General features: G+C 35.9%; 1 protein-coding gene and 1 long non-coding RNA gene across 2 annotated transcripts; one reads left to right on the top strand and one right to left on the bottom strand.

Annotated features, from left to right (window-relative positions):
* Positions 1-1178: 1178 nt before the first annotated feature.
* LOC137731640 (18S rRNA (guanine-N(7))-methyltransferase RID2-like) lies at positions 1179-5801 on the top strand. Its single transcript, XM_068470810.1, has 8 exons — positions 1179-1405; positions 1532-1615; positions 1736-1791; positions 1926-1982; positions 2595-2644; positions 2833-2985; positions 3384-3519; positions 5335-5801. The coding sequence occupies exons 1-8, from the start codon at positions 1234-1236 to the stop codon at positions 5497-5499; spliced, it is 873 nt and encodes a 290-aa protein (XP_068326911.1). The 5' UTR covers positions 1179-1233; the 3' UTR covers positions 5500-5801.
* Positions 5802-10609: 4808 nt separating this feature from the next.
* Positions 10610-12765, bottom strand: LOC137732528 (uncharacterized). The gene is made up of 3 exons (XR_011068345.1): positions 12607-12765; positions 12361-12502; positions 10610-11622 (listed from the first exon to the last, which is right to left on the bottom strand). It is a non-coding gene; the product is annotated as an uncharacterized lncRNA (long non-coding RNA).
* Positions 12766-23074: the final 10309 nt, after the last annotated feature.

A 23074-nucleotide genomic window follows, 5' to 3' on the forward strand; every position in this document is an offset into this window, starting at 1 on the left:
ACCGCAACCGTTTCAAAACCGCAAAACCAAACTGTTCGGTGTGGTCTGATTAGATTCGTGTTTCGGTTTCGGTTTTCGGTTCCAAGTGCCCACCCTTATTGGAGACGGAAGCAAGGGAGAGAGCCATGTGGCGGAAAACGAGAAAAAGACAAGGATAGTGGGTGGACACGGAGGATATTTTGGATATATTTAGCAAATAGGATTGGCCACACTCCACCGTTGACATGCTAATAGCATAGAGTTCCTATGAGCGAGGGAGTGGGCCTCACGTTTACCACGTCAATAGCTAACATACAAATTAACAGACAAGGAAAAGAGGTATGACATTGCAACAAATTCATAAGTTAATGTATGATATTGTAATGTTCAAAATATGAGGTATGATCTTGTTTTGTGACTCAAAGTTGAGGTGGTAAAATGTAATTTTTCCTTTTTTATTTTTTAAAGTTTGGGCGAGGGAGTGGGCCCCTACACCTGCTACATCATCATTTAACGGTCAAATTGATAGAAAATTTAATAAAGTCTAACATTGCAAAGAATTGTAAGTTGATGTATGACATGACATTGTTTAAAAGCTGAGGTGTGAGTTTGTTATTTGCCCTATTCTCATCATGTGCATCTTTTGGAGAAACTTAGTCCTTTAAGAGAGGGGAGTTGATTTTTCTTTCTATACAATAATTGTGATTTAAGCTAAACTGCACAATGGACTAGCAATAATAATTTAGTATTGAACCTAAAATCTCAATGACAAGTAAAACTTGAACTGCGTGACTCTCACTCAATCAACCAACTGTGGAACTTGAACCGAACTCTGAAAACCTGATGACCGAGACCCTAATGCCTAAAGCTCAATTTCAGGGTTGTGGCCCCTAGAGACTGATTTGGGTGACATCGCCACTCAATACCAAGGTCTGAAACTCTAGTGTCTAAGACTTGAAACCTTGGACCTCAACCAATGATCCAGGTGGTAGGGATACAAATTTGGGACCTGTATCCCCAACACCAAACAAAACTCTTCCTCGCATTTTGGGGCTGGGCCACAAACTAGACTACTCCTATTAGAGACGTAAACGGAAGCCCATGGAGCCCAAAACTTCTAAAACTCACGAAGGAAGACGCTGCTAGGGTTTAAGTTCTCTCTGTCTCTCTCCCTCCCTGCCTCCCTCCCTCCCTCCCTCCCCCACCTCCCCTATCTCTCCCTCCCCTTTCAAGGAACAAAAGAGAAAAGCGAACATGTCTCGGCCGGAGCTGCAAGCTCCACCCGAGATTTTCTACAATGAAGAGGAAGCTCGAAAGTACACTCGCAATTCCCGAATCATGGAAATTCAGTCGGAGCTCTCCCACCGAGCCCTCGAGCTTCTCGCTCTCCCCGACGACGGCGTCCCCAGGTTGCTCCTCGATATTGGTAGTCCTTCAAAACCCAACTCCCGCAATCTTTCAATTCTGTTTTCGTAAAAAAGTCCCAAAGGGGTTTGGTTTTATTCACTGAATGGTGAAAAATCGGAGTGAGTGATTGAGCTTTTTACTGCAGGTTGTGGGTCGGGGCTCAGCGGAGATACATTGTCAGAGAGTGGGCATCAGTGGATTGGTTTAGATATTTCCCAGTCGATGCTTGGTATGTGGTTTTTTCGGGTTTCGTTTATTCGTTTTCGATGTTTTGTTTTGGTTTTGAGCTGCTTTGATGGATTCCATGGTTTGTTTCTAAATGGGAATTACATTTCTTTGATGATTGGAGATGTGGCATTGGAGAATGAAGTTGAGGGTGACCTTTTGCTCGGGGACATGGGTCAGGTATCACACTTAATGCCTCGTGCTTCAGTTTTTCGTGGACGGAAAAAGGAAGAAAAAATGCATACAAATATGATATGGTTCAACCTGAAATTGTTTTTCTATTAGCATATCGTAATTGTTCGATTTTGTTTCAGGGCTTAGGACTTCGTTCAGGAATTATTGATGGAGCGATAAGCATCTCAGCTGTTCAGGTTTACTTTGTGTTTTCAGTCACTAATACTTGCAACAATGGATAATGGATATATCCCCACCACATCGAATTTCAACAATCCGAACTGTCTATTTTTTAAGTTGCAGCTCTTAGATCATCCTTGCAAAATATTAGCCAAATCGGAAATATTTGAGACATCTAATTGAGTTCAAAGAAATTGACAAACACTTTGTTTTATAAGAAACACTAAAATTTCATTGTGATAATTAAATAGGCAAATGGTTTTGGATTGAATTGAAGGGTTACAAAATAAACGGTTCGGATCGTTGAAGTTCGATGTAGAGGGTTCCCAATCCCTTCACTTAAAGGCTCTGTTTATTTGGATTTTTTTCCTATCTTAGCTTGTGTCCCTTGTTTTGTCAGTTTTTTATTTTATATTTATATACCCAATAGTAAAGATCTCAAAATTCAATTATTTCCTTTCTGTTTTGAATATTTTTGCTGAAGTTTTTGCAATGTTTGTACCTGTTTTTTTTGTTTCTTCAATTTTCGAAACTACTGAGATTACTTCAGGTATGCATTTTTTATGTTTTGATACGGTTTACTGTATGAATGTTACGCCAATTTCTCTTTATCATTTTGTTCAATGCAGTGGTTGTGCAATGCTGATAAGTCATCACATAATCCACGATTACGATTGAAGTATGTTGTGTTTCTTGTTGGTTTTTATATCCTCGTCATAAATTCTATATCATTATATGCTTGAAATGCAATGAAAAGTGTGCCATGATCTTCTTATTCTTGGACTTTTTGCGACATTAAGCATCGATTGAGACTACAATCCCTTTTTCAATTTCAGTATGAATGTTGCTGTCTTAATTCCTTTGCAGGGCTTTCTTTGGATCATTATACAGATGCTTAGCAAGGGGAGCAAGGGCAGCATTTCAAGTTTATCCTGAAAATCTGGACCAGCGCGAGTTGATTTTGAGTTCTGCAATGCGTGCTGGATTTGCGGGGGGCGTCGTTGTTGATTTTCCCAACAGGTATGCTAGAAACCAATTATGCGATCTTGTGTCATAGGCTGTTAGCTCGTCTGAAACAATGTGGTTACTAGATTACTTTCTAAGCTGCTCATGCATGATCCCACATATCCACTAAACAAATGACTTCTGGTATATGAACCTTTGTAGGGCTTCTGCATCAGCTTTTGCAAAATGCATCTGATCGGCCTTTATAATACATAAAGGGTCTGAACATTGCTAACAAAAATGCACATGCATGGAGTTTGAATATTTATGCTTCAAGGAAACTATTGAGACAGGGTCAGGGAACTAGTACGAAATATAGGGCAAAATGTCGGATTCTGACTTCACATGGAATTTTTAATATCTAAATTCTTTCAGTAGTATTTTCCTCTAACTTAAGGAATATCTTGTTACAGTTCCAAGAAACGAAAGGAGTACCTTGTCCTCACTTGCGGTTCACCATCTATTACTACTTCTACTCCCAAGGGAAAAGGCGAAGATGGCGAGGGTTCCTCTGATGATGAGAGTAGTGAAGATGAAGAAAATCAGACAGTAAGTTTTTACGGATCCATTTACTATTACTATATTTCTTGTTTTTCTCGAAGTCTAATGTAAATTCAAAGCTCTTTGATGTGGTAGAAACTAACACACAAATTAAACCCTCTTTTAGATAATTGTAGTATGCGTAAGTAGGATCGTTCTAGGCCGGGGATTAGGAGGGATGCTAATCTACACTAATTAGACTAAAAAACATAAAACTAAGCTAAACTGACTCAAATAACTCAAAACAAGCACTAATGGGTGATTTGGACGAAAATCTAACTAAATGGACTCAAAACATGAAAGGGGGGTTTGTTTGGACGAAATTTAAAACTAAAACTAAGTAATTTGCAGGAAACAAACTAATTGATACTAAATTGAGGTGAATGAAGGGGGTGAAAGGCCAGCTAGAGGGTCCTTCTTCACACATGATACATATGCATACAAATCGATTTCCAGTTATTATTCCTATAAACCACGAATGACAATGCCTCAAATTAACCGTGAACTGCACAAATTAACCATAAGATTTTCCTAAATTCATTGAATTGGACTTAGTGACGCAATCAAATTATTCTCATCAAGTTCCTTATATGAACTGCATGATAGAGATACATATCAAAGATCATTAAGTTCTATGAAAATCATAAGCATTGACATGACATTCGTAACTATGAACTGCATTATACTCCTGCCAGGAATTTACTTAACGCGATTGTGACTAGCAACCTCCACTACTTGTAAATATAATTTCATAACTATTAGGTGAAATTCCTTTATATTTTAGCATCAAATTCATGCATGCAAACTAAGTAGACCTGCTTAATCAACATACAAAAATAAGTTATCTATAAAACAAATAAGTAAATCACATTCCTGTTTTACGAAACAATAACTGGATGTAATCAATTCATATCACATATATGTTCATGGCTTTGAATTCACCTCTAACTAAAATGAAATTAGTTCCACATGTTCATCATAATTGAAAACCTAATTAAAACAACCATTGGACTAAAACTAAGCATAGAATACATTTAGAAACGCTCTAGTAATCCAAAGGCTTTGGATGGCAGGCATGGCTCCAAGCTCTCCTTCCTTACAAAGCTGCGTCACAAAGTGTTTAATTTCTCTAAATTTCTCTCTCTATGGCTCTCTCTCCCTCCCCCAAAATTGCGGCACAAAGTGTGTATATATAGGGTAGGGTTTACGGCACCAATCCTTGGAGGACAAGGATAAGGTTATTTGCATGATTTCAGGACTTTTAGAATTAGATATGCATTGTAAAACATGGTAAGTACTCCTAAATTCAAATGGGAAGGATTTAGGATAGGATAAGGACTCCTTTTGTAGCTGGAGATAAGTTTAGATAATGTTGGATTAAATAAGATAATGTTTGGATAATATAGGATAAGATAAGATAAGACTGGATAAGATAGGATAAGGTTGGATAAGATCTCCTTGTTTTCAGTTGATTCCTTGTCTTCCAAGTCTTAATTTAATTTTTTTCAGATTTGTAGCACATTTTTAGCATCATTTGTCACTGAAAACGTCCATCCATTATGCTCCTTACACATGCTATCCAATCCAAGTCCAAAACTATTCCAAATTGCTCCATTTGGCCATTTACTGTCATCTTTGCTAATTGGACCTACAAACACACGAAAATAGATTAAATCACTATAATAAATAGAAACTAACTCACTAAATGCAAAGAAACAAGCTAACAAAGTCATATAAATATGCTCCTATCACTCCTAAACTTAAATCTATCTGTGTGCTCTTACATGAATTTCTAATTCGTTATGTTTTGTTCGTGGGGAGCAGGTTTCAAACTCAGACAGGCACAGGCCGAGGAAAAAGCAGAAGACAAATAAGAAGGGCAAGGGAAGAGAATGGATACTAAAGAAGAAGGAACAGATGAGAAAAAAAGGAAATGTTGTTCCGCCAGACACAAAATACACAGCTCGGAAAAGAAAAGCTCGATTTTGATCTTGCACCCAGCCTATATCGTGCCGTTTTGGAGCGATGGCTTTAGTGTTTGCTTTACACAGTTTATACAAGCGTCTACGAAGGCATTACCATTTTCTCTTCAGTGTTGGAAGGTGCCGTGTAAAGCAGATTATAAACAGATCTCTCCGGGCAACGGATCTGGTTGTAACATGATTCAGTCCTGTAACCTTAACTAGTTCAAGAAAAGAGAGACTTTATTCTGTTTTACGACATTCTCCAACATAAAATTACTAAATGCTAAATGTTGTTTACGTAAAGTTAGACTTATGTTTTTGGCTTTCCTTGTCAATAATGTAAATATGTACCATACATGCTCGAATTAGTTTTAGGACAACCGCACAAAGGGCTGCTATTGTTGGAATTTACAAGGGTTTGGGCCACTTCAAAGGTTGCTTTCCAGCTAGTTGGCCACGAAAATTAAAGCTCCGCACATGGGCTGATTGATATTTTTTTGCGAGAGGGATTGCTTTTAGCACTTGATCTACTCAGATCGTTTTTTGAGTTGACAAGTGCTTCTTGTACTTGCTAGCTGAGAACAAGCAATCTTTTTGCTTAAAGCCCTAGCTTGGCTTCATTTTTCATTTGGTTGTCCGTATTAAATTTCAAAGAGAAAGAGTGCCTTCAAAAGCTTTTGAGCTTGCCTCTTCTCAGTTATGGAACCCTAGCTGCCAAACTATTTTTCATGCACAAAAATTCCCCATTGAGAAATAGGTTTGCATTGTTTACATGGTCTAGCTTTTAAGTTTCAAATCTTCATTTAGACCTAGTTTTAGGGTTCAATTTGGTTTCTTCCTTCAACTATTTGATTGGAGAAACTGCTTGATATGTGTTCAAATTGTTCTAGGAACGAGTTAAGAGAGATATTAACCACCACATGTTGATTTAGTGAAACTTGACATGGATGAGGCAGTTTCAACTATTTATAATGCACTTTGAATCGGGAGCTTTAATGAATGAAAAGGATTTGGGTTAAGTTTAATTTAACCAAAAATCACCCTATGCTATTGTTTAACCAAAAGAGTTTCATATTTAATTATAACGACAAAACTAATCTATATCACGTCTACACAGATTTAACACACATGGGCTGAATTAAAGCCCAAAATGAAACAATTTTTTTTCCACCCTTGCCCCAAACAGCAATCCCATTATGTCAGCCAATTCTGTTAGAAATAAACTTCTCTTTATTTACAAGTATGCCATTCTATCAGCAAGTTCCTTCTCCCTTTCTTTTTTTTTTTTTTTTTTTTTTTAGCCGTTTGTTCTCTCATGGTTTTGCCTTTTTTTTTTTCCTTCTTGTTTTCTTCTTGTCGTCCTCTTTCCACTTGAAAGGGAATTAAAACATAACGTGTGCGAAGGAAAGTGGCCACCTCCTCTTTTATTATATATATATATATTATTATTTATTTGTAATTAGGTGGTTCAGATTCTTTTGTTGATCAATCTCCACCCTTAATTTTGCTTGTCACTTAGAACCCACTTTCCTAGAATGCAGGAGTCACTTCCATTGGAAATTATCCCAGTTTCATTTTCACTTGGTGAGTTTTTGTAGATTTGCCCGTGGGGTCTCAACTCTTGACGGATAAAACAGTGGTCTTATAGATTTGCCCATAGAGCTTCGGTGTTTTCACCGGCTCGAATGTTTCCAACACCACCACCTTTTCCTCGTTATTTGTCTTTCTCGACGGTGTTGTTCGTGGCTTTCTTCTGTCCTAGCAACAACCTGAAAACAAATTAACAAAAAATGCATCGATATCGTACTAACAATTTGATACTTCATGTCTTCGAGTAAAAACAGGAAAGTAAACAAAATTATCAATTATAAACACTAAAGACTAACTATTTCTCAAATTGGATATGAGTACTGTCACTAATCTTAAATTGAAAACTGGTACCATCATTATTTCTAGATTGAACATTGACTATTCTAGTTCTAGAACTGAACATGAATATTATCACTATTTCTTAATCTGAACACTGATACTATCACTATTTCTTAAACTGAGCACTCACTATTTCGTAAACTGAACACAAGTATTATCACTATTTCTTCTTAACAGTGATATTATCACTATTTCTTAAACTAAACACAGACTATTTTTAGAACTGAATACAGGTATTGTCACTATTTCTTAAACTAACACTGACTATTTCTAGAGCTAAAATCTGGCTATTTATTAAATTGAACACTTGTATTATCATTATTTCTTAAAATGAACACTAATCATTTCTTGAATTAAACAAGGGTACTATCATTATTTTTTAAACTGAGCGCTGATACTTTCACTATTTGTTAAATTGAACCTTCACTGTTTTGTAAACTGAGCATTTACTATTTCGAAAACTGAACACGAATATTATTACTATTTCTTAAACTGAATACTCACTACTTCGTAAGTTGAATATTTGTATTATCACTATTATTTAAACTTAACACTAATATTATCTCTATTTCTTAAATTGAATACTGACTAGTTCTTAAACTGAACACAAATTATTTTAGGACTGAACACAAGTACTGTCATTGTTTCTTAAATTAAACACTGATTATTTCTAAAACTGAAAGCTGACTATTTATTAAACTGCACACTAACTATTTCTCAAATTGAATAACGGTACTATCAATATTTCTTAAACTGAGCACTGATACTATCATTAATTTTTAAACCGAACAATGACTATTTCTATTATCATTATTTCTTAAACTGAACACTGCTACTATCATTATTTTTTTAAACTTAACACTTAATATTTCTTAAACTAAAAACGGGTATTGTCACTAGTTTTGAAACTGAATACTAGTAATATCACTATTTCACTAGTAGGAAAAAGCTCATCTACCACAGTGAATGCCCGTGATAGATTGCAATCCACCATGGGCACTGCGTCCGTTAGTAATCTAAATGTGAAAAAAAGTCTCAGTTTCTACCACAGGCTATGCCTGTTGTTAAATGTGATATAACCACATATTGTGACCGTGGTAAATTGGGATCTAAAACCACGTGCACTATGGCCGTTGTGGATTACAGATAGGGGTGGGCAAGCGGGTAGAAGAACCGCGGGTTAGGGCGGGTAATCTAGGTTCGTGACGGGTATGGGCTAGTTCCAAATGTTTTAGAAAATAAGCGGGGCGGGCCAAGTCCTAAGCCCTAGAAAAACAGGGCCTCAGATCGACCCGTTTCTAATTATAATCAATGGTCGAGATTGAATGATAACCTATCATCTAATCTAAACCGTTAGACCATCTCTAACTGAAGCAGGGCCAGAGGGCTAGTTTTAGCCCTCTGGCTCTCCAAGAAATTAATATTTTAATGAACAATGCATGGCTATATTTCTTACCATCTCCAATCGAGGGCCAAAAGGCCATAGGGCTCGTTTTAGCTCTGTAAAAAAAAAACTATCTCCAACCGAGGGCCATAGGCCAAACATAATTTATTATTTAAATTTAAAAACTACAACAACTTAAATTTAATAACTAGAACTTATATTTAAAAAGTACAACTTAAATTTAAAAACTAAAAATTAAATTTTAAAAGTACAACAACTTAAATTTATAGGAAAAAAAATAAAAATTTAAAAACTCATGTTGTTTTTATTTTTATTTTTTATGTTGAATATTTTTTATTTAACGTTGTTTCATATTGTTTAATGTTGTTTCATGTTACTTAATTTAATTTAATATTTTTTAATGGCTTAGGAAGTTATAGGAAAAAAAATTTAAAAAAATTTGTAAAAAAAATTCAAAAATAACGACTAGCTGACGTCACCTTGACGACAGCTAGGTATCGTTGAGTTTGAACTTGTGGCCCGGCCTGGAGCTGGTTGGCTGACGTCACCTTGACGTCAGCTAGGTATCGTTGAGTTTGAACTTGTGGCCCGGCCTGGAGCTGGTTGGCTGGCTCATTTGAGCCGGTCAGTTGGCCCTTTGGCCCTTTTTTGTCCAGTGGGGCCCACGAGCCTTTTGGTCTGACCCTCGGTTGGAGACGGTTTTCGGGCTATTTTTGGCCTTCTAGCCCTCTGGACCCTTCGGTTAGAGATGTTCTTAGTTTCCACCCTAGTCCCAAGTCCAGGTATCCACTTTCCAAATTAATCTCACACTCACTCCCACCTATCCACCATCCGTCATTCCCTCGACTCTGACGAGATCTAAGAGAACCAGCCTATCATCGTCTCCGTGACCAACACAACGGCACCACCTATCCAACCATCCTCCTCGACGACATCCCACTCCTAGGACCCAGAGAACCCAGATCCCAGATCCCAGAACCTCAATTCTCTCATCTTCGACAACACCACCGCCATCGCAAGCACCATCACCCCATCACCGACGTCGAGGACACTGCTACCAACCTAGATTCTTTTTTTTTGGTCGGCTACCGTAAGTCTACTTCTCCCATAATTCTGCCCAATATATTTTAAAATTTAATTTAATTTTTTCGAATTTTATTTTTATTGATGCGAAGGATTAGTAGCATGAATAATGAGATTTGATTAGAGACTAAATCTTTAGGTGGGAGTAATTTGATGAATGCATGAACATTTGGGTGAAGGAATTGTGGATCTATTTGGATGGGAGTGGGATTTGGGATTTGTGTTGGGATTTGGAGTGTTTGGTTATTGATCATGAAACCCTAGAAATGAAAAGCTAGGTCGGCTGGTTGGGATTGGGATTAGGATTTTTTTGAATTTAATTGAATCAAGAACTGTGTTTTCAGATTTGGTTTTTTTTTTTTTTTTTTTTTTTTTTTTTTTTTTTTTTTGGTTATGGTTTCGTGTATGCTTATTCTGCTAGGTTGTATATATGTAAAATATGCTTATTTAACTATGTGCTGTTTGGAAAAGCAATTTATGCATTCTGAAGTAATAATAATTTTGTGAAATTAATGTGTGGTATGATTTTGTTTTATGTTCTTGAAATCATTCCAGCTTGATGATTGTTAATTTGAGCATGCTATGTGTGTTGTGTGTGTGTGTGTGTGTGTGTGTGTGTGTGTGTGTGTGTTTTGTGGTTTAGTTATTATTATTTGATACTGGATTGCTTCTTGTAACGGTGAATGTAGATAATTCTCTTTTTATGTTCAGTGTGAGTGATTATCAAGTTGGTTTTTTTGGCTGCAAGTAAGTGAACTAGAGAAGTGGGGCTACTCTGCTAATTGGGAGAAAGTACTAGTCTTCTTCTTTGGAACCCAACATATGTAAGTACTTAATGCTTTCTTGATATTTTTCTATAGATTGCCCATGAAAAATAGGGATGGCACCACTCTGTTGATTTGTTGTTATTAGTTATGGCTCTTATTGCGGATGTCATGTTTATGTTATTTTGGATTATTTGATTTTAGACTTTGAAATTTGGATGTCTTGGACTCTTGAATATTTTGTATGTTGGTTTGATCTTTAGATGTCTCTCGGATGTTATTTTGAATGTCTCGGATTTAATGTTTCGAACGATGTTGGACGATGTAATGTTGTTATTTTGGATGTATTGTTAATCTATGGACTTGGATGTTGGACTTTGTAATGTTTGGATTGGATGTGAATCTGTGCAGGGACTAGGGAGTGAATCTGTGCAAATTTTAGTTTTATTTTTTATTTTTTAATAAACGAAAAAAAAAAAACAAGGGACCCGTGGACGTTGTCCCTAGCTTGGCCTAACCCATCTCTTCTAAGCCCGAGTCCGGTCTGGTCCCTTCAAAATTGGGCCCGGCACGGCCCGTGCCCACCCCTAATTACAGATTGACCAAGTCTAATCCGTTATACAAAATTTCCAAAAATATAAAATCATTCTCTCTCTATCTCTCTCTCTCTCTCTCTCTCTCTCTCTCTCTCTCTCTATATATATATATAAAATTGCACATTTACTATGATTTAATAATTCCATAAAAAATCATGATTCAAATATTACAAACTATACACTAAAGCTAACAACAAAATCGATAAATTATACTAAGAAATACCAAACTACCCACAAAGTATCAAATACGCCTCTAATAACAAGAACATTGTCATTTGAAGACTTAACATTTCTTTGGACACCTCCAAACAAGGACATTTAGAATGAACGCCCATAATGCTTGAGCCTCAACAATTGTTGCCTCTCTCTATCTGCATGGACATAAGCATATAGATCTATAGGTGGGAATATACATTAGATCTCAATCAAGAAAAGTGAATAGATATACAAAACTTGAAGCCAAAAGTTAACCAGTAAGACTTGAACAGATGTACGAGTCTCCAACAATCCACACAAGAAGCCAAAAATTAACCAATAAAGACTCGAACAGATATACAAAACAACTTTGGCAGGAGCATGAGTGTAAAATTAACATTGTATATACAATGAATGGAGTAAATACAGAACTTAAGGTTCGAAAAGTGTATGCAAACAAATGAGTAGAGGTTCGTCTTAATCCAAATAATTATTGAACGGTACGGATTTATTGTTGTACCTTGTATTGTATCAAATATAATTCAATAGTAACTTGCAAATTGTATAACCCTGAGTTAATAAAAGCAAAAGTAAAAGAGAAAGAAGCATTAAGACCTTTAAACTAATAAAAGACTAGTCGACGAAAGTTGTATTTAAAGAACAACAGACCCGCATCCTTAAAATTGGAATCCTTAGATGCTTGAAGTTCAACAGTGCAAACATTGATCCCCATACTAAAATATTTGAGAATATCAAACACTAAATTCACTGATAACAGAAAACTTGATCGAAATTGTTCTTTAAAAAATGAAACTGCATAATAAATCTAAATCCAATTCTATCAGGCCACACTCAAAAGGAACAATCACATATCAAATTCAAGCTAAGCACCTCAGAATTCCCCTAATTCATACCTCCTTCAGCACGAATAAATTCGACATTCCCCTTCTCTGCATAACCCAGCCACTTGCAAAAACATCCATACCGGCGGCATAACCCAAATTTCAACCCGTTTTTCCTTCGTTTCTACTTCTATTAGTCACATAATAGCAGTTCCTTTACAAAATGGCAAAAAAAAAATTAGGGAAACAAAAATAGGCTCGAAGATAGCATCGTTGAGTCTTCGAGGACATCAAAATTGAAAATGAGAGCATGACTACCTGAGGGAGATCTTTCCCATAACAGGGCCGGACATTGCATCCAGCTCCCGGTGGTCGGCGTGAACTTTGGCATCGCGAAGACGGAAGCACGATGCGACGACTGCTAGGGTTTTCTTAGAGAGACGGTTGCGATTGCGAAGAAGGTGGGGGTAAATGTGGGGGGCGGGGGTGAAGGTTTGGGGTGGGACTTTGAGAGAGAAATGAGTAGTTTAGTTCGGAGAAACCACCGATGGAAGCGAATGGGTGAGACTTGGTGGTTGGTGTCGTCAGATATGGAATTGGTATATTTTGGGAATTTTACTAATAACAAATATCAGATTATATTATTATATTCGTTGATTAAATAAATAAATTACATCTACAACATTTATGAACTGTGGTTGATTTCAAAAAGGCACTGTGATTAAATTTAGGGTAAATCTCAATTTACTACTCTCAAATTTTGTGGTTTTCAACATTTGATATATGAAGTTTTTTTTGTCCCAGAATCATACTTAAAGTGTTAATTTTGGGACAGTTTCATGCATCGTTAATCTGGATGTTAAATCTCCCGTTAACTGATGACGTGGTTCCTATATGGATAATGACTGGGTGCCACGTGTCATTAGGAGGTCCACATGGAAATTAAAAATTCAAAAAACCCAACATTTTAAACCATAACTGTGTACTACCTTCCTTTTTTCTTGCCAAATTTTTTTGAAAAAAAAAAAATTAAATAGGGAAAAAGCAACAACTTTCTATTCCAAATTTGTAAATTCAATTCCAAACAGACTTTCAATTCTAAATCTGCAAATTCATCTTTTAAACTACCAACTACCAACAAAGTTCACAACAAAGTTTCAAGGGTTCACAACAAAGTTCAATTGTTAACAACTTTCAATTCACAACAAAGGTCAATATTCCAAGTTGTACACCCTCCAATTCATAGGAAAGTATCAAAAGACCACAACTTTAACAACTAATGGGTCAAGGTGTTCTTTCAAAATATAAGTACACAACTAAACCAAAATAAGAGTACCAAAAACACCAAAGATCTGTCCAAAACACTAAAGATCTATCTGAAATGAACCCTTAAACAATTTAAAGCATTAAAGCAACATCATGAAACATTCCTCCTCCTTTTCTGACCTCTTACAGTAGACTTTGAAGTGGTTTGAGAGGCTTGAGTTGTCTGAGATGAAGGTTGTGGAGCTTCCTGAGTGCATGGCTGTGATGATTGAGAGGGTTGCGATGCCTTAGATGTTGAGGCCTAAGTAATGAACCCATAAAACATTAGCACTCACATATACTACTCTTCACAAATAACAAATTCACATAAGAAATGAAAAATCAACAAAAAATATCAAAATTATACCTCATTTTTCTTGCTTTTTCTTCCTTTTTTCTTCATTTTCATCACCTTCATCATCTTCATCACATTGATTATTAGCATTTGATGTGAGAATTTATACGCACACAAATTAAACCCTCTTTTTGACAATTGTAGTATATGTATAAGTAGGGATCGTTCTTAACCGGGGATTAGGAGGGATTGCAAATCACTTGGAAACTGACTCAAAAACGTAAAATAGAGTTTAAAACACTAAACTAAACTCAAAGAATGCAAAACTAAACAAACGTAAAATACTAAAATAAATCAAATGACTAAGACTTAACAAAATATGGGGGGGGGGGGGGGTTGAGTTTTTGACGAAATTAAATTAAATGGACAGATTATAATTAAGGGCAAAATGTAAATATGAATGCGATGAAAATATGGATGGAATGCTAGCTAGAAGGTTCTTCTCCACACATGTTACACTTGTATAGAAGATTGATTTTCAGTTGGTCTTTCGATAAATTATGAAACTCAATACTCCGGGTTAATTAGGTCTGCTTAAATTAACCGTCAAATTCTCCTTAAGTTAATGAATTGGATGGGTTTGCGCAACGCAATTCACAACATTCTCCAAAAGTCCTTTACGTGAAAAGCACAATAAAGATACAATCAAAGATCATTAAGCATCATGAAAACTATAAGTGTTGACGAGGCATTCGTTACTATGATGAGCATGAAACTAGTGCCAAGAATTCATTTAATGCGATTGTTTATAAGCAACCTCCACTACTTGTGAATATAAGTTCATAACGATTAGGTGAAACTCACTTATATTCTAGCGTCATATTCATGCATGAAAATTAATTGTGCACTCTCAATAAACATACATAAATAAGTTATCAATCAAACGGTTAAACAAATTGAATCCAACCAAAGGTAATCAATTCATATTGCAAGCATAAACATGGTTTCGAATCACCCCCTAGCTAAAGGGGTTTTAGTTCCTCATACGTACAAGATAAAGAGAATTGAAATTAAACATTGAAATCAAAGAAACACCTAAACATTCCAACAACTCAAACTTGAATTGTATGAACGTTTAGGCCCTCTTCTCTTCCTCTTTGTTGTGGCACAAGGTCTAAGGATAGGTTGTGTGATGGTGTGAAGTGTTTTGGAGGGATGGGAAGTGGTTGGAGTGGCTGCAATGGAGGAGAAAAACGGCAGAAAATGGAAGGGGATGCACGGCACAAAGGTTGTGTTTGTGATGGTGTCTTGTGTGATTGATTTGTGGTGAATGAAATGAATGAATTGTGGCTGCAATGGATGCTTATTTATAGGTGAAAAAGAGGGAATATGACAGCTAGGAACTTGGTGGAAAGCTGGAAATGCAAAGGGGAATGCATGTGGCTGATTTATGAAGGGAATGCATGTGCAAAACAGCTAGGAAAAGTTGTGGAAATCTGGAAATGGGATGGGAACTCACGGCATTGATGGGAGTGAATGATTAAATGTGCATGGCTGGAATGAATGTGTTTGCATGTGAATTAAAGCTAGGGTGAATGATGATAAATGCATGTGGATTAAGGAGTGAATGCATGTGCAATGAGTGGTGTTGTTGGTGTGTGAATGGGAATGCAATCTGAAATGGAATGCTGGAAATTTGGAGTGGGAGTGCACGACAATGGTTTATTCTAGGTGATGGGTGAATGTGGTTGAATGATTAAGTGGCTGAATTGGATTAAAGAATGGGAATGCTAGGTTGGAAATGCATGTGGATTAAAGGGGGAATGCATGTGGCTTGGCTGAAATGCAAAGGGGGAAGTCACGGCAATGGTTGTTGTTGTGATAAGTGATAAGTGTATGGTTATGTGGTTGAATGATTAAGGAAGTGTTTAAGTGTTTTAAAAGAGGGAACAAAGCCCTTCCTTGCACGGCAAGGAAGGGAGACACAAGGAAAACACACGGCATTGTCCTAAGGTAGCAAGGAATGTTGTTTTTGTGTTCTAAAATGCGTAGGAGTCTTCAATGATGCTCAAACATGAGGTCTTTTAGGATTTAACTTTCCTACTTCAAGTTTTCAATTTCGTCCATCCTCTTGGCTCCAAGCATATGATATCTATTCCAATCTCTAATTTGCTCCAAAAGGCTCCAAAAGGCATCCTTTTGCATACTTTGCCCTTAGAACCTGAAAACACACAAAAGAAGCATAAATGACTAAAATAACTAAAGAAACATAACGTAAATGCACGAGAACAAGCCATTTAAGTCGCATGAATATGCTCCTATCAGCATTGAGAGGACCATCTTCAGCCTCATCTCCACTTCCTTGTCCTCCCTCAGTTGCTTCAGCCTCATGTTCATCATCACCATTGTAGGCTATGTCATTCAAAAGAAATAGCAGTTTTTCTAAGTGATCAGCACCCCCTTTTGCTCTACCCTTCTTCAATTTTGATCCACTTCCCATTGTAATCGAAATTGCCACCCTCGATTCATGAATATCTTTTATAGTGACACCTTTTTTAATATGCCACTCTCATCTAGATTCATTAAAAGCTTATGTTTCATGGCAGCTTGTTTCAGACTTAGATGTTCTAGGTACATTTCTATTTCCCTAGTCCCTGGAACATACTTGCACATTTTACCCACATCTTGGTCCCGTTCAATAAGCCTTAATCCCTCCCTATAAGACATCCCTAGAATCCTATAGTGATACAAGATAAACCCGTCATATCCTAACTCCTTAATCATTTCATCAATCTCGAAAAAAGACATGAAGTCTTTGTCTATGTAATCAAACCAAGCCTCAAACCCTCTCGTATATGCATTTTCAGACCACTTCCCATCGTGGTTAATTTTAAGGGTAAATAATTCAGGCATGCCTGGAAAGTCAAGGAAAAAAGTTTTTAAACCCAAAAAGTTAACCTAAAACACTAACTTGTAGGACCATGAGGACAAAAAGGTGAAAACAAAACCATTAGGACCATGAATACATGGTTTTTTAAGGTTGCAATTGAGACCATGAATGAAGACAAAACCACATACACATTGAAAACAATTAACAATGCAAGAAACCCATTGCAAAACACAATTCCAGAAACCATAAATAAAAAAAAAAGGGATTGGAACTCACAAATCTCTAAAATTCAAAATTGAAAAATCAGAAAACCTAAACCCATATTATCTACACTTCTAAAAAGGTAGGTTACTTACAATAAACTGGTGTTTCAGCTACTTCAATCCTCCTTTTTTGCCACCCCATCGCCATCGATGCCTTCACGACAACCTTGCCTAGAAACGGTGCCCCTTCTTTGATGTGCAAAGGTGTGCGCAACGTACGACGACATGTGACTAACAGTGAGTTGGACCGACAGCGAGGTTGAGCGACAACGAGTTGGTAGGGTTTCAGACGGAGATGGGGGATCGAGATTTCTAGGGGTGTGGTGTTCGAGTGAAAAGTGGTTTTCACTTTTGATTTTTCACTTTTAACTGTTCCAATTCTAAATTTTGAAATTTTTTTTTTTTTTTTTTTTGAATTTTTAATTTCCACGTGGACCCCTTAATGACACATGGCGCCCAGTCATTGTCCACATAAGCACCACATCATCAGTTAACGGGAGACTTAACAGCCAGACTAACGGATGTATGAGACTGTCCCAAAATAACACTTTAGGTATAACTCTAGGACGAGAAAAACTTCATGTACTAAATGTTGAAAACTACGAAACTTGAGGATAGTAATTGAGATTTACCCTTAAATTTATTTAAACAACCGGCTACCCTTGTGGTCATATCAATTAAATACAATGGGCTTTTGATGTGGTAGAAACGAACACACAAATTAAACCCTATAAATTATGCAATTGTAGTACGAGTAAGTAGGGATCGTTTTATTCCGGGGGTTAGAAGGGATGCTAATCAACACAAATTAAACTTATAAAACTGAAAACTAAGTTAAACTAACAACAAAACAATGACTGGGGGGGGGATTTTGGACGAATTTAGTAAAAACAAGAGTAAATGGTAGAAATTAAATTAAGTTGTGAATGAAATATAGATGAAAGAATAGCTAAAGGATTCTTCTCCACACATAAATCATTTGTATACAAATCGATTTCCAGTTATGTTTTCTATAAATCAAGAACGACAATGCCCTAAATTAATCATGAATAGCACTAATTAACTCTCAGATTTTTCTAAGGTCATTGAATTGGACTCAACGACGCAACCAAATAATTCTTCTCAAGTTCCCTAACTATGAAAAGCATGATAGAGATACATCTTGAAGATCATTAAGTTCTGTGAAAATCATATGCATTGACAAAACATTCGTAACTATGAAAAGCATGATACTCCTGCTAAGAATTTACTTAACTCAATCATGACTAGTGACTTTTACTACTTACAAACATAAGTTCATAACGATTAGGTGAAATTCCCATATATTCTAGCATCAAATCCCTGCATGCAACTAAGTGTGCACCCTTAATAAACATATAAGAATAAGTTCTTTATAAAGTAGATAAGTAAATCGCATTCATGTTTTATGAAACAATAATTGGATGTAATCAATTTATATAAAACATATGATCATGGCTTCGAATTCACCTCTAGCTAAAAAGAAACCTAGTCACACATGTTCATCATAACTGAAAAGCAATCTAAAATAAATATTGAAACTTAAAACAAAGAGAGAAAGAACTCTGAAAACTCCAACAACTTCAATGGATGAATGGAAGGCGCGACACACTCTAAATCGCTGCAGGAATTTCATATATATAGGGGGAACGACTGAATCCAAGGAGGAAAAGGTTTTAGCATTTTGAATTATTTTAGGACTCTAAGAATCAGGTAGAGAGTGTTGGAATGTGATTAGGATTCCTTCTTGTAGCTGGAGATAAGATAAAATAAGATTGGATAAGATAAGATAAGATAAAATAATGTTCCTTTCCAACTAGGATTCCTGTTTTTTGTGTAATTCTTTGCCTTCCAAGCCTCAACTTTAATTTCTCCATATTTTAGCACATATCTAACACCATTTAAACACCAGAAATGTCCAGCCCATATGCTATCCACGCATGCTATCCAATCTAAGTCCAAAACTGCTCCAAATTGCTCCAATTAGCTATTTATTGTCATCTTTACCAACTAGACCTACAATAATACGAAAATAACTTAAATTACTACAATTAATGGAAATTAACTAAATAAATGTAAAGAAATAAAATAACAAAGTCGCATAAATATGCTCCTATCAGCTTTACTCGCATGTTATTATTTTAATATTTTCTATTACGGGCCAGTTTTGCCCATTGTTAAAACCATTTATTTACTACGAACTTTCAATGTCCGTGGTAAAATTGGGTTTTCTACAATGGGTCCTTTATGCCCGTGGTGAATTAATTGTGGTAGATTTGATAGTCTTGTAAATTTCTTAAACTGAATACTAGTACTATCACTATTTTTTTAAACTGAATACTGACTATTTCTACAATTGAACGTGTATATTATCACTATTTATTAAATTGAACACTGCTATTATAACTATTTTTTAAACTTAACACTAACTACTTAAACTGAAAACAAGTATTATCATTATTTCTGAAGCTGAATACTAGTAATATGTGACATCCCACATCGCCCAGGGGAGTGATCCTTATATGTATATTCCCATCCCTACCTAGCACGAGGTTCACTGGCTTCGGATTCTGTAGGAACTCCGAAGTTAAGCGAGAAGGAGGCTAGAGCAATCCCATGATGGGTGACCCACTGGGAAGTTGCTCGTGAGTTCCCAAAAACAAAACCGTGAGGGAATGGTAAGCCCAAAGCGGACAATATCGTGCTACGGTGGTGGAGTGGGCCCGGGAAGTGATCCGCCCCGGGCCGGGATGTGACATAATATCACTATTTATTAAACTAAATACTAATACTATCACTGTTTCTTAAATTTAATACTGACTATTTCTAGAACTCAATACTGATACTATCACTATTTATGTAACTAAACATTGACGTTACCACTATTTCTAGAACTAAACACTACCACTATTTCTAAAACTAAATACTGCCACACCATTTTTAGAACTAAATTTGAAAGTATCAATTTTGAGGAAGCTACATGAAAAGGAAGCGCATGAGGAGAGAATTAAACTTTTCATTTAGTTACAATGAAAAGAAAAATGAAAAAAAAGAAAAACAAGAACTTTAGACATCGATAATCGTATGCAACAAAATAACTTCTACAATCATCTTTCTTTTCAGGTAGTATGATTGCATTATGGTCAACAAGGGCTTGCAGGCTGTTTAGTCATGCAGTCACTGAACTCCATTGGTGAGAAAATGACATAGTAAGTACATATAAAAGTTAAAATATTCAAATCCAATTAATTCATAATTCAATTATAAGTTACAAAAAAGCGACGCTTTGATAAAAGAAGGGCATGATCCCGCAAATATATATTTTGTTTTATGCGAACAAACAGAAAGGATTGTGCGATTGTTAACTACACAAAATTTTATTTGAGAAAAGAAAAATGCAATAAAGTTCTAAACCTCATCTTATGCAATTCTACATAGTGCAAAGCTACTCGATCAAAAAGAAAATGATTGTATTTTGTTGGAGTGTCAGTTCTTACCAAGGATTAGTCATTTGGTAATATTCTTGAATCTTTGTGTTGATACTTCTGCTACAATAACCTGTACACAAAGCCCAGATACAAATTAGGTTTTCTGTCATCTGCAGTTAATTTCTAGCTAGGTCCATTTATCTTGCCCCGCTTGTACAATTTGTACCATTTGCCATTTATCCATTTTTTTTTAGCCTGGAATTAGAGTTAAAGTACTGTGTGGCAACCTTCGGGGCCTTGCCCCATCCCCCCCAACACCAAATAACAAGGACTTTGTCACAGCTACCAAGTTACAAAACCAGGCACCAATTGTAATAAACAGATTACGATCATCTAAAGTTTCAGATGCATTTAATATATATATATATATATATATATATAAGGAATTGTTATTGCTACTCCAAAAATCTCATTCTACACTCTAAACTTTTTATATTTGGAAAGAAAAATACACTTGTGAGGAGTGTAGTATGAGATTTTTGAAGTACCAATAACAATTTTCTATATATATATATATATATAATATGGAACCAATCCATTTATAACTAGTAAATGGCCAATTAGTAATGAATTAAACTCCTATGCTTCTGGGTAGTTTGGATATATTAGTTAATCCAACATCTTATGTGCACATTTCACACAAATACATCTTCATCAACGGGTTCAAAAACAGACTGCTTTGCTTTCAAACAATTAGGCGTGCGCCTAATTAACAGGCGATGAGATGATGCTTGCTATACTGCACACTTCTGGTCCAAATCAAAACTCAAACCGCAAAAAATAAGCAATAACAAAGTCATCAACAACGTGATTTGAACAGAAAACAATTTGATTTCGGAAAACTCACCACCAATAGCAGTAAAACGGTGGAGGAGACACGAAAAGGCTACGCTTTGGCAGCCCGAGAAGAAGATAGAGGTTTTATGCGAGAAGGCTACGCATTGGCAGCCATAGAAATGATCTGAGAGCTGTAGAAATTCTACGATTCACAGAAGCACTTCTCTCTCTTCATCTATAGTGAAACGGAGCAAATAAACGGGCTAAGGCTCCAATTAGGGGTGAAATCGAAAAATCGTTAAGTTATTTTGCTTGGGCAATCTTATTGGGCTAACTGGATATTGAGTTTTGTCCTAATGTTTAAATAAAATTATTAGATGATTTTTAGTTAAAAGTCAAAATTTTGAAATCATTTTCATTAATTTTCTTTTGAATCAGAGGATAGAAAGTATAATAAAGAAATATGAAATACCATCCTCCAATCTTTTTGTCATCCTAGGAGGCCTCTCTTCCGAAGAATATTGAGTGCTAATAATATGATGACGATGATACACCCAACTCCAACCCTTGTACCTATAGGTACATGATTCTTAAAATGCAATATGCTACTTATGCTTTTTGTTGTAGGATCAAAGTCTAACAAAACAAGTATGTATTTATTAGAGTAAATCTAATAGATGAGATAATACCTGCAGATATTCTATAAAATAGGCGAAACTTATTTGGTGTTACAAAAATAGCAGATATAAAAGGCTCATAGACACCTCAATAAGGAATGGTAGTCAATCTCCAATGTGCTACCATGAACAGTAATATTGTAGAATTCTCTAACAGTGCCCTTACTAACCCCACCTACATCGTCCATAATATTAAAGTCTTTCTAGACCAAGTTACCCTGCACATGAATTAAACCATAAATTCAATATGTAACAACAATAATTTTAGTTTCATATTTCCATTCCACTAGAGAGAACTCATGCAATAAGGTACAAATTGCAGCTAAATCCTGTTGAAACATACAAACTTCCTAAAATAAGTAAAATATATATACTTGTACACAAAAAACTAGCAAAACACCACCTCCGTCTCCCTTCCACAAAGAAAATAAAACAAAATCAAGTGGCCTTAAAATCAAATCGATAAACTTCTGTTCAAGTGATAAAAGAAAGCCTACATGAAGTAGTATATCAGGCAGAGAAGGAAAACTAGGCAGCACTAACTTGAGGCTTAAACTGTTAGATTAGATGAGCAATGAGAACTTAAATAAACAAGTCTACATCTGAAAGTTGATGGTAAATTACCTGCCATCAAAGAGATTTTCATGGTCCAATCCCCGATAATGTCTTGAATATTGCTTCTACTAAATTTACCATATAGCAAACTAAAATTTGTTAATTAACTAGCAAAGAATCACAAATGATAAATAAAAATTGACAATAACAAAAATTCACTTGTACTCATTTAAATTGAGATGTCTATGCTAAATGTTTGGTCTTATGTAAACGATATCTCGGAAAAGTAGGGCTGCACTTTGTAACTGCCTTTTAATATCCAAAGCTAATAATACTTGAGTGACAAAGGGGCAACACATGCTATTTGATAAAAATATGGGCTAGTCATATTCAAAGATAATGCATTTGTTGCAGTGTAATTTGCATCAGACTTGACCATGTACACCTTCATACTGTTGTAACCCCACTTTTGAGATGATAGAACAAAGTGTGATGGTCCGACAATGCTAAAGTCCTCC

The sequence above is a fragment of the Pyrus communis genome, chromosome 4, assembly GCF_963583255.1.
Source record: "Pyrus communis chromosome 4, drPyrComm1.1, whole genome shotgun sequence".
NCBI classification, from domain to species: domain Eukaryota; kingdom Viridiplantae; phylum Streptophyta; class Magnoliopsida; order Rosales; family Rosaceae; genus Pyrus; species Pyrus communis.